At 39.2% G+C, this 14,503-nt stretch overlaps 1 protein-coding gene across 1 annotated transcript in view; it reads left to right on the top strand.

Moving 5' to 3' along the window:
- SDK2 (sidekick cell adhesion molecule 2) overlaps positions 1-14,503 on the top strand; it is a 426,366-nt gene that overhangs the window by 357,422 nt on the left and 54,441 nt on the right. The window contains 6 exon segments of the mRNA XM_074260670.1: positions 1,153-1,256; positions 1,956-2,026; positions 7,132-7,267; positions 11,072-11,128; positions 13,393-13,494; positions 13,767-13,882. Coding sequence (XP_074116771.1) covers positions 1,153-1,256; positions 1,956-2,026; positions 7,132-7,267; positions 11,072-11,128; positions 13,393-13,494; positions 13,767-13,882 — 586 coding nt within the window.

The raw sequence follows: 14,503 nt of genomic DNA, 5'->3' as shown, positions 1-14,503 counted from the left end.
GAGGTGAGATAATGCATTTATACTTACTGGGTCAGGTTTAAAACTTACAGCTCCTCCACCTCTTGGTGCATTTGAAAATTTTGATCCCTGCATGTTATTGTCCAAAGGGGACTTGGAGTCTTCACTGTAATACATGCTTTAATTACTACTTGTACGCTATGGAAAACACAGTTTTCTAGAATGAAACATTTGGGCATTCTAATGTGAGTAATTATTATGACCAACCTGGGTCTCCAAAAAGAGATGAGGAAGCACCTTCTTCCTTTCAATAAAAGTGGGAGAGCATGGGTATGGAATGTTATATACACTATGAGACAAGGTCTCTGTGTCACTTGACTTTGCTTAACCATTTTTTCCTTGTTCTAACTGAGAACTCACTGGGGAGAGGGGTAAGAATCGTATCCAGAATTAGGAATGCAAAGTTAAAGTATTATATCCTGATAGGCAGCTCTAAGTACATCCACATTCAGAAGCTATGGCTTAGTGCTCTGGGTTTCTTGCTTCAGGTTTCTTCAGGATATAAGTAAAGAGCAAATTCTTTAAGCTAAAACGCATCAGTGAAACATTGTTTTAAAATAGGGAAATGTAACTTGTATGCAACTGATAGATCACTGAGTGTGGAAGCAAAAAGATTCCTCATTTAAACTTCACCATCAGTGCTTATTAGCTGTATAACCATTGGCAAGTCACTTAACTTTTCAGTTTTCTCAAAAATGAGGAGGTTGGACTCAGTAGCCTCTAAGGTTCTAGCTTTAAATCTGATCCAGTAATCCTGTAGGAATTCACAAATAATAATATTAAATATAAATAATAAATGTAATAGTAAATAAAATAGTATAAATATAAAAAAATTATATTAAAATTATAAATAGTAATGTTAAAATAAATATTGCTGCTCCACCATGTATAATACATTAGATAGCTACCTATCTTACCTATCCCTTCTTGCAGCACTGGATGTTGACCAAAGCAATTAACCTTTCCAGAATTTAGTTTCCAATTTGTAACTTGGGAACGAGAATCCATGCCCCTTCTCATCAGCTCAAGATGGGCAAATGAGCACGAAAAGGTCAGAGGCTGCAGACAAGGGTCTTGTTGGAACTTGGCTACTATTCATTCGTTTAATTAAATTATCTCTTTATTTCATCTCAGGCTCAAGCCCTTCACTTCCTACAAATTCCGAGTCAAATCAACCAACGACATCGGGGACAGTGAATACAGTGAAGAATCAGAATCCCTTACCACGCTACAGGCTGGTCAGTGATCGTTTTTCCTCCCCAACCTGTGACATAACCTTAGGTTGAGCCATTTCCTGGTCCTACAAGGGGGTAGCAGCCATATTCCATCTCTCTCAGCCCTTAAGGTGGGAGAAGGTGCAGTATAATACTCTGGTTGGAGTTCCAGAAGAGTGGAGAGTGACCATCTTAATGTGGTGACAGGCTTGGGGGAACAAAGAGGGGAGAAAACCCAACATTACCAGCTTAAATGATATTAAGTGGTAACTATCAGGTTGTAGAACCACCACACTGGTCTCTGGTTTAAGTATTTACTCTATTCTCAAATTCTAAAGAAACCCAGAGTGAGAAACTCAAAGTAATCTCTAAATGTGGATGTGCTTAGAACATCATCTCAGAAACTGCCATGGACCTAAAGAACAAGGCAAAGGGAGCCAGACACCTAATCCCATGAGGTTTCAGCTGTATTAAAGCCCCTAGGCCTTTTGTCCATTGTCCTTGGAGTCCCTAGGAGATCTCTCTCCCTCTTCCCCCTCTCCCCCAAAGAACTCAGATTGACCTCATTTCCCACCAGCTAGAGGGTGATTCTTTTCAACACCATGAAGCTCAAAGTATCATTGGTCAGCCAACATTAAGAAATCACAGAGTTCATCTCAAAACTTGAAGGGAGGCTCTGAACTCCAGGATATCAGCATTTTCTTTCTCTCTCTCTCTTTCCAGCCCCTGAAGAAGCTCCCACCATCCTCTCTGTTACCCCTCACACCACCACTTCGGTGCTGATCTCCTGGCAGGTAGAGAGGGTCTGGAAGGTTGGGGAGGGATGAGGTGGCCATCTCCTAAAGACATGAGGATATGCTCTATGCTGAGACTCAAACCTTAGCAAAATCTTAAGGAATAGACCTAATACTTCCTTTAGTAGTAAAGGAAAAAGGCACCAAGGACAGAGATTAACTACAGTGGGGAGAGAATAGCTTCTTCTAAAGCACATAGACAAGGACTGTGCTGATACAGCAGGGACTCATCCAAGTCTTCCCACATATATTCTACCAGCAAGTGAAGAGATTCCCTGCAATAAAACTTAGAAATAGATATGTGGCTTATTTTATACACACCTTCCTTCCTAGCTTTGTGCTTGAAGCCTTTTTTAGGCTCTTTCCTTCCAAGAAAATCAGCAATCTTCCTTCAATTCTCCACCAAGTCACATGCCTAAGCATACTTTCCCAAATGAACCAGCTTAACCCTATCTACGCCTTTAGAGAATAAGAGGTTTGGGGGCAAAGTGCCAGATCCCTTATCAGTGACTTTCTGAGATTTCTTTGCCCTTTCCTCCTATCCTCCAAGCTCTCCTAAGAAGAGGTCCCAACACTGACCCTCAGTGTCCAAGGAATAGTCCTATATATTATCCCAGACTTATAGAATCCTAGATTTAATCAGCCGTCCTTTTCAGCAAATAGAAGCCTAGATCAATTAAAGAATTTTTTTAAAAAGGTATTTAATTAAGCACTTACTATGTGTTAAGCACTAAGGTTATACTCTAAACAATTGAGATCTCTTGTTCTCAAAGAGCTGTCTCTAATTGGAGGAGACGTATATAAAGAAAGTCTGTGATCAACAATGACAGGTCTTCTCAGCAACACAATGATTCAAGACAAATACAAAGACCTCATGATAGAAAATGCTATTCACATCCAGAATAAGAACTGATGGACTCTGAATGCAGTTTGAAGCATACTTTTTTCACTTAACTTTTTTTGTGTGTTTTTTCCCTTGTGGTTTGTTTCTTCTTTCACAACTGTGATTAATATGGAAATATGTTCTATTTGATCAAACATATATAGCAAATATCAAATTGCTTACCATTTTGCAAGGGGAGGGGACAAGGGAAAAAATTGAAACTCAAATGCTTGTAAAAATGAATGCCAAAGGGACAGCTAGATAGCACAGTGGACAGAGCACTGGCCCTGAAGTCAGGAGGATCTGAATTCAAATCTAGCCTCAGACACTTAACACTTCCTAGCTGTGTGATCCTGGGCAAGTAACTTAACCCCCAATTGCCTCAGGGAAAAAAAAAGAATGCTAAAAATTTTCTTTACATATATAAAATTGGACTCTGGGGGGGATAATTTAAAAAATAAAAGTGGGGGGGAGGAATCTGACTATAGGGCAAACAAAAAGATCCTGAAATCCTAAGGCTACAGAAGAGAGGTAGATGGCAAGGCCCAGAAGTCCTTAGATTATAGAAGTAGTTAAAATGGCAGTTCTAGAAGCCTGCAAGGTATGAAGGCAGAGCAGGTAGTAAGCTTAATGTTCTCTCATCTCATCAGAAGGAATAGAGTTGTTGGTTTTCATCTCATGGAAAACTCTGTGAATAGTCAGATAGCATGGGAAAAGGAGGAGAAAAAGTAGAGAGGAAGTCTTTGTTGTTGGCAGCAATCTTTCCTGCCTTCCTGTCACCTGGAATCCTGCAAAAGTTCTGGGATGGCCTGGGACAGAGGGAGAACATGGAAGGGAAAAATTAAGTAGGAGGGGTATGAATTTTTCCTTTCAGCCAACTGTTCTGGTTGGGCTCTGGGGAAGACCCTGGTCAAAAGGAGAGAAAGGGAGGAAGAGAAGGGGATGCTAGTTTTCACTGCTCTGGGACTGATAATGGGGAAAGAACTAAAGGCAAAGGAAGCAACTTGCCCTCCAGTGGTGAGGACTCTTCCTTTAGCCAGCTAAACCCAGCTATGGAAAGTGTTCCCACTCTGACCCTAGCCCAGGGCAGATAGCAGCTAGTCTAAATTTTATGAATTTTTATGATATCTGAGAGCTCTGAATAAAAATGCCCTCTTTCCTCCAGTGCTGCAACTTAAAACCAGAACAGTAGGAGAGCAGAGAGCATGAACACCCCACCAGCAGTCTGAGAGGCAATTAAAGGGCTAATTAAAGCAAGAACCATTGTAGTAGGTTCCATACATTTGGTATCATTTTTTTAAAGTATCTCCTTAAGCCTTTCCACTTTTCCAAGCCTAGACATAAAATCCCTGTGGATCAAGCTGTAAGCAACGAAAAGGAAGGCAAAGAGAATGTGTGTGTGTGTGTGTGTGTGTGTGTGTGTGTGTGTGTGTGTGTGTGTGGTGGTGTGTGTGTTCATCAGCTCTTGAAGATTCAGGGAACCGTCTGTCACAGCCTCCCAGACACTCCAAGGAGAGTTTAGCTATTGAGTTTAGAATGAGGGATCAACAGTTGAAAGGGAGATGGCACCAAGCGTGAAAGAAAGGCAGTAGCAGCTATTAAAAAGAATTGGGTTTATAGATCCATTACTAGCTAGCTCTATCTTTTTCTAAGCCTAAGCATCTCCCATTGTTAAATGAGGAATAAATAATAATAACAGTAATAATAATAATAATAATAATAATAATAATACTTTACCCTCTCTACCTCACAGGGATCTTAAGAAGAAGAGGTGATAGATATAAAGAGATAGAAACTGAACCTATGATTTCATCAGTATAGGGGTAAGAGGGTAGAAAGGGCTCCTAAATTTAAGGAACCTCCTTCTCCCAATGCAAGTCAATAACTTCTTCTCAACTTTTAGACTCACCAGCTAGGTGGTATAGTGATAGGACTAGACTTAGAGTCAGAAAAACCTGAGTTCAAATTTTGCCTCAGATTCTAGCCATGTGACCATGAGCAAATCACTTAAAAAAAAAACTGTCTGCCTCAGTTTCCTCATTTGTAAAATGAAGATAATATTACCTGCCTCCCAAGATTATGAAGGCAAAACAAAATATTTGTAAAGTACTTTTAAATCTTAAAGCTTTATTTGTTATTATAGATGGTTATTATCTTTGTCATGTAAATTATATTTTATATTATTATATAAATGCTTGTTAAGCAGTTAAGTGACTTGTACAAGGTTACACAAAGCCAGTATGTCACAAAGTCAAGACTCAAACCCCAATCTTTATGGCTCTGAAGCTAGCGCATGTGTCAGAAGCCTTTCCTCTACCTCCAACATCATGCTGCCTCTCTTTGTGAGAGTTTTGTTGTTGTTGTTTTGAGGGTGAGGATTGTTTGTTTTTAGCACAGTGCCTAACTCATAGTAAGCATTTAATAAATACTTATTGACTTGACTCTTAAAAACTGTATTATTTTTTATTTTCTTAGAGCAGATAAATCCACTATTAAAACATTATAAAAGTAGGGAACTGTATACCATAGTTTAAATTTATAAGGCATTTTACCGTTTATAGACTTTCATGGCATTCTTTAAAACTCAACTCAAATTCCATTTGCTGTAGAAAGTCATTTCTGGTTTCTATCCTTACCTATCCCTCCCCAGCTGCCATAGTTTTTCCTTTAACATTGCCTCCCCTTTACAGAGAATATTTCCTGTATACTTAGCTGATTGTATGTTGTGTCCTTCATTAGAATGAAAATTTCTTGAAGGCAGGGGCTTTTTTTTCTTGGTTTCTCCAATACTTAGTGTATTACCAGGCACATAATAGGTGCTTAAGAAATGCATGTTGACTAAGTGACTTTCATCCCAACAACTCTAAGTAGAATAGTACAAGGGTAATGTTGCACATTTTGCAGATGAGGAATCTAAGTTTCAGAGGGGATGGTTATCTAAAATCAAAAAACTAGTAAGTATTAACATCAAAACTCAAAACCAAGTCTTCTGTCAAATCCAGTGTTCCTTCCAATTTCTCTCTCTCTCCCACTCCAGGACTTCCATCCCAGCAACAGATGACTGTCATCCTTAAAAAAAAATAAATCAATTGGGGTTAAGTAACTTGTCCAGGATCACACAGAAAATAATTACCTGAGGCTAAATTTGAACTCAGGTCCTCAATTGGTGTTCAATTGGTTTGAGTACAATCCTATGTATTTTTTTGGAGGCAATCAAGGTTAAGTGACTTGTCCAGGATCACACAACAAGTAAATATCTGAGGCCAGATTTGAACTCCTGATTACAGGGCTAGTGTCCTATCCTCTACACTATTTAGTTGCCCCAATTGCCACTTTTCAAGAAAAGAAGGTTGAACTAGATCCAGTTTATACTATCTTATACCAACGGAGATAGCCAATTATTTAATTTTTACCATGAGCATTTAAACCTCAGAAATCAGAGCATGAATTTTATTTTGTTGGTTGCCTAGACTTAGATAACGAAGGGAGAAAATGTTTATAATGCAGGTGGTATGTGTCTTGCTTGAGTGCTTCCTCCTACCACCACCATCTAGTTAAACATTTACCAGCATATCCAGTGGGCATAAAAGACATATATTTGAAAGAGCAAACAAATAATAGAGAAGGGTATGCTATAAGTATATGTCAGGAACTAGCCATTTATTAAGAACTTACTATGCTCTGGGGGTGCCAAGAAAGACAAAAACAGTCTTTACCACCAAGGAGCTCTCACCTTCTAATGGGAGAGACAACAAGAAAATGACTATGTGCACACAAGATATAGACAGGGTATATTGGAGGTAATTTCAGAAGGGAGCCATTAACATTAAGGAAAAAAGACTTCTTATACAAAATAGGGTTTTAGTTGAGACTAAAGGAAGCCAAAAGGCAGAGATAACAAGGGAGGGAATTCTAGGCTTAAGGGACAGTCAAAGAAAATATATAGTTGGGAGTTGTGTGATGAATCTCAAGGAGGGTAGTGTCCCAAGATTACAGAGTACCTAGAGGGAAATAAAATAAGAATGATAAGGTAGGAAGGGAGCAGGTTATAAAAGTCTTTAAAAGCCAAACTAGATTTAATATTTGAACCTGCAGGTAAGAGGGAGCTACTAGAGATTATGGTGAGGGGAAGGTGAAACAGACTTGTGCTTAGGAAGATAAAATGTCATTTTACATGTTTATGATTTGGAATATCTCTCCCTTGGGTCCGCTCCATCTCCAGCCACCAGCTGAAGATAAAATCAATGGGATACTGCTGGGTTTCCGGATCCGTTATCGAGAGCTGCTCTATGAAGGGTTGCGGGGCTTCACCATGAGAAACATCAATAATCCCAGTATGAAATGGGCTGAGCTCACCTGTGAGTATAGAGGCTTAGGAAAGGGGGGAAGTAGAGATTTGGGATGGAGGAGAGATGGGAGGAGGGAAGAAGGGAAGAGGAGTGAAGAGATGCCATCCAAACCCGGCAAGACTCCAGTGATGTCTGGCATCCTATCCTCAAGCTCTGTCTCATCCCTGCATTGCCCAGTCTGTAGACAGCAACCCTTCAGCTGTCTGATAGGCTTGAAACACTTTTTTCCTCTTCACTCTCAGACAGTAGTTTTAGAGCCTTCTTTTCTCCATCCATTCTCATCCTCTGGTTCAGGGTCAGTAACGCCAGGATAGCCTTCTTGTTTGTTGTGTGTTCTTGCGATTAAAACCAGCCTATTCGTGTACATCTTTCTCCCCAGAGTTTGGTTCTTTACATTTGGGGGGAAAATCTTAAAGCAGATAAAGTATCCTAGATAGTCAGCAAAATCGCAAAATCTAGTCTAGCACATAAGTTGGATCTTAAAAGAAATGGCACGATCTTAAGAAACCCTGTCATCATGTTTAAACATCATTCTCTATCTTTACAAAGTCCCACCTCACTTTTCTGCCTGACCCCAGTAAAATAGGGGCATCACACACATACACACACACACACACACACACACACACACACACACACACACACGTAACTTAATAGTTGGAGAATCAATCAACCACGGACTGCTAAGTGGCTCAGTGGATATAGTGCCAAGCCTGGAGTCAAGAAGATCCACGTTCTTTAGTTTAAATGCAGCCTCCAAGACTTACTGTGTGATCCTGCACAAGTTACTTCACTCTGCCTCAATTTCCTCATCTGTAAAATGAGCTGGAAAGGGAAATGGCAAGCCACTGCAACATCTCTGTCAGGAAAACTCCAAATGGTAGGTATCACAAAGAGTCAAACACTACTGAAAACAACTGAACCAAAAAAAAAATCAGTTATCAAGCATTAAGTACATACTATATGTCAAGTACTATACTAGGCACTGGGGATAGATAGAAAGGCAAAGAATAAAACAATCTCTGCTCTCAAGGAACTGACATTCTAACAAATCTGTCACCTCATTGATGTGAGTATCACCTCCATCAAGATCGATTGCAACCTCTCTACAATTTCATAAGAGACCTCCAACAGTCCTATAGCCAACATATTTATCACCCTTCATCCAAACTGGTAATGAGCATCTCTGAACTTAGCTAGGCTAGTCCTCAAATAACAGGAGTACATCAACAGACTCCCCCTCAAATCCCTTCTGATTTAGTAGGATGTGGCACAGCTTACATAACCTTTGTAAATTCAGGGTTGCCTCCATACCACAAAGAGAGATTAAAGGAGGAATGCAAGGGGAGAATAGATATACTTAGATGACCTAAAGAGAGACAGAGAACAAGTATACTGACAAAGACAGAGAGATAGTCATACAGACACAGAGAGACATACACAGAGAATGATAATTAGAAATCAATACACAGACAATACACAATACATAGAAATCAATACATAGAAAAATAATTAGAGATTATATAGATACTTTGAGATACATAATCAACAATAGATAACTAGACAGAGATACAGATAGAAAACAGAATAGATAATTAAACAGGTATATATCTCTGTGTGTGTGCGTATAGAAAGAGATGATAGATAAAAGAGATAATTAGATATATAGAAAAATAATTAGTCAGAGATGATACAGATAATCAAAGATATAGAAAACAATTAGAGATGTTAGAGATGGGCATAGATGATGAGACAAAGATAGATTAGAAACAGATAATTGGGGTAGATACATTGATAGCAATAGACATAGAAAGATATAAATTATTAGATGAATATAGAAAGATAATTAGTCATAGATAAAAGATAAAGAATTCAAAATCAATAGATACATATAGAAAAATAATTAGAGAAAATATAAGTAATTAGTGATAGGTAATCAAAACTAGAAAGATAACTAGAGAGACATAGAGATAGATAATAGATATAGACAATTAGACATAAATATATAAAGATAGAGGTGATAGATAAAATAGAGATAGATTGGTAGACAGAAAAATAATTACTCAGAGATGTTGGATTGAGATAGATATAGATAATTAGACAAAATAGTTAATTAGGGACAGATAATTAGAGATAGACAGAAATAGTTTGATATATAATCCACCTAGAAATAGATAGAATAGTTAGATATTTAATTAGATAGAAAGATAAATGAATGAATAAATGTAGTAGGCCCTTTATAAGGAGGAATAATATAGCTCACATTAATATTACACTTTAACATTTGCAGAGGACTTTACATACACATTTGATTCTCACAATAATCCTATGAAGTGGGCTCTATTATTATAACAGGACAGTCTTGGGAAGCCTGGTATAAGAAACAACTGGGTTCAAATCCTGCCTCAGACACTAATTATGTTGTGTTGGGCAGGTCATTTAATCTGTTTATGGATTAGCCAATTCTCTGTAATTTATCTATTATAATCATGGAGGGCACTGGGAAAGGGAATTTCCCTATACCTGTGAAATCCCAGACCCTGTGCTTATTTGCTTCAGGAAGCAAAGATTACATCTGTGTTAAAAGAAGATTGTAATAGTTTTGCTGTATACCTGTTTATTACACCATGGCTAGTTGGTGCAGTGGATAGAGCCCTGAAGTCAGGAGGATCTGAGTGCAAATCTGACCTCAGACACTTAACACTTCCTAGCTGTGTGACCCTGGGCAAGTCACTTAACCCCAGCCTCAGGGAAAACAAAACAAACCCAGAGAGAAAGAGAGAGAGAGAGAGAGAGAGAGAGAGAGAGAGAGAGAGAGAGAGAGAGAGAGAGAGAGAGAGAGAGGAGAGAGAGAGAGAGAGAGAGAGAGAGAGAGAGAGAGAGAGAGAGAGAGAGAGAGAGAGAGAGAAATTCAATTACTAGGGGGCTATAACCTCAGAATAAGCAAAAGTAAATAATCATATGGGTTTTTTTTTAAGTTCATATATGACTTAGCCAAGAAGTAATGAACGCTACTGTTTTCCCAAAACATACAAAAAGAAATCTCATTTTTTATAATCATATCATATACATGCATTGTAAATGTTCACAATATATATATATATATATGCATGTATGTATTCTCTTTCCCTACTTCCAAAATCCTATACCCACCCTGCCTTTTTTTTTCTAGTTACCTAAAACCACATAATGTCCATGTAGCCTGGTGATTGCAACCTTCGACGCCTGAGATTTGATACTTCCACTTCCATGATTCTATCTGTAAAATATATAAAGATCCATGAGAAAAGGTTGAGGTAGAATTTGAATAGTTTTAGAGTCAGAAGAATTTAGCTATCATATTCACTTAATCCTGACCCGTGGGAGAACCCTCAGAGCTTATCTGATTAGCCAGAGTTGGACACTCTATCTTGATCCCAACATAGTGTGATCATTTTGGTCCTCTTTGAGAATGAAAGACAATAATCAATCAACTTGGTTGTGATATGAGATCAATCTTCTGAGACTAAAATCAGGGGGTATTTGAGATCCTCTGGGCCCAGAATCTTACCCTTGTGATAAGTGCTTTCATCATAGCTTTCTCCTCACTTGCCACTCATTCTGGCTGCTGATCTGGTGTCTACATGCTCATTCCTCTCTCACTTCCACTAAAATCTTTAACTTCTCTTAGCAGCTGTCTTTCTCCCATTTCCCTCTACTAGTGTCAAAATTATTGGTTTCTCTCTGTAAAAGTTCAATGTTCGTGTGTGTGCTAACCTCCATGTACTCTATCCCTTCTGCCCCTCCTCCCTGCCTCCCCACACCTGCCAACAGCTATGTATGCTGTGCGGAACCTGAGCCGACCCAGCCTCACGCAATATGAACTGGACAGTAAGTCTCCTTGTTTCTTCATCTGACCTCTAAATTAACATTCCCCCTTTCCCTAGTGGGTGTTCTTCTATTATTGGACAAGGCTAGGGCTTCTGAAACAGGATGTCCACTGTTCAAATTGACTCCTGACTGAGAAAGAATATAGAGTAGAAACAGCTTTCTTTTGATGGAGACATGAGAGTATATAGGTGCAAAATGTTGCATACATTCAGATGAAATCACTATGTCTGATGGATTTTTCACTGCTAGAGAGGGAGGATTTATTATGGGGGTCATGGTTCAGTATGTCCAGAAACAGCTGTGAAAAAAAAAAAAACAAAGGCATGATATGTTATGGGGGGGATGGATATTGCAAAGACTTAAAGTGTTAACCTATTGCAGAGAAATGGAGCTAAGGAAGAAGCCACCAAAATGCTATAACTAGCAAACTGTACCCCAACTCATTTCTATCACCACCACAACCATGCCTTTTCCCAACAAAAAGAAAAATCAGCAACTTCAAACTCATTGGAGATTTGTTTTATCATGGATATTCTCCTCTAGTCCTCCTTACCAAGTGTGATCATGTTTCAAAGGACTTTCTGACTTCTCTGGTGCAAGTCTCATGATTTGGCCTTGGAAAAACTCCTTAGAGCAAAGTTTCTCATCATTTTTGTGTGACCTGAATCCTTTTGGTCATCTGGTGAAGTCTATGGACTCCTCAGAATAATGCCTTTTTTAATAATTAAAGAAAATGCTAACTTTAATTAGAAATTAGGAAAAAAGTTGCCTTTTTCCCCTCCTAAAATCTATCCACTATCCCTTTGAGAGTCCAAGGGACCAAGGTTAAGAACCTCTGCCTTATGATTTGTTCCTTCTGTACCACATCAGAGTCCAGAAATTCTCCCTACCTCTTCAAACTCCTCTTCCCGCTTTCTAATGGGAAAACCAGCAGTGACTTCTGAAAGCAAAAAGTGACAAGAACCTGAATGGAAAAGTTTAGAGGGGCAAATTTTCAATCTTCCTTTGAGATCTGCCTTTATTTGTTATTGTTGTTGTTGTTATTGTTCTTTTAAAGAGTGTTGACGGTTAGGACCTATTCACATTTTCTGTCTAGGAAAGCTATCCAATAGAGTATATATACAACAATGTACAAAGAATAAGGGGGAAAGATTGAGATTCAAATTTTGGCAGCTCTGTAGGAGGGGGACAGGAGACACATAAGGAGCTAGTTGAGCAGGGGTATGGAAGAAAGAGCTTTTGAAAACTAGTTGTTAAATTTTCAGAGTGAGCATTTACACATTGAAAATCGGCAAAAGAGCTGCTAGATAGCACAGTGGATAGAGTACTGGCCAGTCAGGAGGACCTGAGTTCAAATTTGACCTCAGATACTTAATACTTCCTAGTGGTGTGTCCCTTAGTCCCAAGTCACTTAACCCTAATTGCCAGAAAGAAAAGAGAAAGAAAGAAAGAAAGAAAGAAAGAAAGAAAGAAAGAAAGAAAGAAAGAAAGAAAGAAAGAAAGAAAGAAAGAAAGAAAGAAAGAAAGAAAGAGAGAGAGAAAGAAAGAAAGAGAGAAAGAGAGAGAGAGAAAGAAAGAAAGAAAGAGAGAGAGAAAGAAAGAAAGAAAGAAAGAAAGAAAGAAAGAAAGAAAGAAAGAAAGAAAGAAAGAAAGAAAGAAAGAAAGAAAGAAAGAAAGAAAGAAAAAGAGAGAGAGAGAGAAAGAGAGAGAGAGAAAGAGAGAGAAAGAAAGAGAGAAAGGAAGGAAGGAAGGAAAGAAGGAAGGAAGGAAGGAAGAAAATTGGCAAATACCACAAATCAGGGTTGTTTTATTGTTTCATTTATTGCCAAGGCTTAAGGAAATGATAGAGAAAATGTTAAAATGCAGATTAAATTTTAAAATGTGTCATGTGTGTGCTTCTTCCCCCAGCTCAGTTGTTAAACATTTATCAACATGTTGGGGAAGAATTTGAACTTTTAAAGTAGATGCTGCATTGGAAATATAGAAGCTCTAGTTGTCGGATGCAAAGCAAAAGTGTGTCCAGAGAGAGGGAAAGCAGTTGCATGAAGCAGAAATGGACCCCACCCCAGTGCTGCTTTCACCCTTTAACTTATTATATCAGAGTGCAGAACAACAGGCCGGCCCCTTTCTCATCTCTACCCAAGCCGAACCCCTTCCCTGAATGACCAGAGCATGCACCCCCTCACCCCTGCCCCATGCATACACCCTCACCTTCACAGTGACTTCTTTGTGTATCCTCTTCCCACTCCCCTCCTCCCCACCAGACCTAAGTAAGCACAAACGCTACGAGATCCGAATGAGTGTCTACAATGCTGTGGGGGAGGGACCATCCAGTTCACCCCAGGAAGTGTTCGTTGGAGAGGCAGGTGAGTAAAGTGATACGACATTTCTCCCCTTCACACCTGTTCATCCTACGTCTACCACTGCACACATTTCCATGCCAAATTGGCCTTGGTCCTTTCCCAACCACCTTTTAAGGCCAACTGGAAAAGATATGGCAATAGGAGGACCCTACTCACCTGGGCTGACCTTCCACCTGCTCTAGCAAGCGCAGGCACACACACACACACACACACACACACACACACACACACACACACACACAATCAGCCTTATCTTTTTCCTCTTCATCTTCTAGTGCCTACTGCACCGCCACAAAATGTAGCTGTCCATGGTGCCACAGCCACACAGCTAGACGTGACATGGGAACCACCTCCACTGGAGGCACAGAATGGTGACATCCAAGGCTATAAGGTACATATAATGTTCTTCAACAGAGTACAGGAAGACAAACGAGGAAAGAAAGGCCTTAGCAATCTATAGAATGACCAGCAGGGCTTTAGCTGTGAAAAACTTCTCAGTGTTTCCTATCCCAGATTGGGCAGATGGACACCCCACATCTCTACCCCCCAGTGTACAATGTAGTATCTAGATGAGCTTTGCTAAAGGTGAAATGATTTGCCTAAGTTTGAATCAAGTGGCTCAGTGAATAGAGAATATCAATTTTGGAGTCAGAAAGGCTCATCTTCCTAAGTTCAAATTTGACCTCAGAAACTCACTACCCATGACAAGTTTCCCCATCTATAAAATGAGGTGGACAAGAAAACAGCAGGTATGTCTATATATGTGTGTATATATGTATGTATGTGTGTGTGTGTGTGTGTAATCAATCTAGTATCTCTGCCAAGAAAACCCCAGATGGGGTTGTAGAGAATTAGATGTGACTATGAACAACATACTAGCCAGTAAGAGGTAGAACCAGGATGAGTGTTGTGCTAAATAATTTCTAAGTTCTCTTCCAACTCTAAATTCTATGATTCTGTGTTCCCAAAGGCCTTAAGTGAAGTTTCTATGAATAATTTGGGACTCTTCAGA

Source organism: Sminthopsis crassicaudata, chromosome 4 (genome assembly GCF_048593235.1).
Source record: "Sminthopsis crassicaudata isolate SCR6 chromosome 4, ASM4859323v1, whole genome shotgun sequence".
Classification (NCBI taxonomy): domain Eukaryota; kingdom Metazoa; phylum Chordata; class Mammalia; order Dasyuromorphia; family Dasyuridae; genus Sminthopsis; species Sminthopsis crassicaudata.
This window is presented reverse-complemented; position numbering and strand designations above follow the sequence as displayed.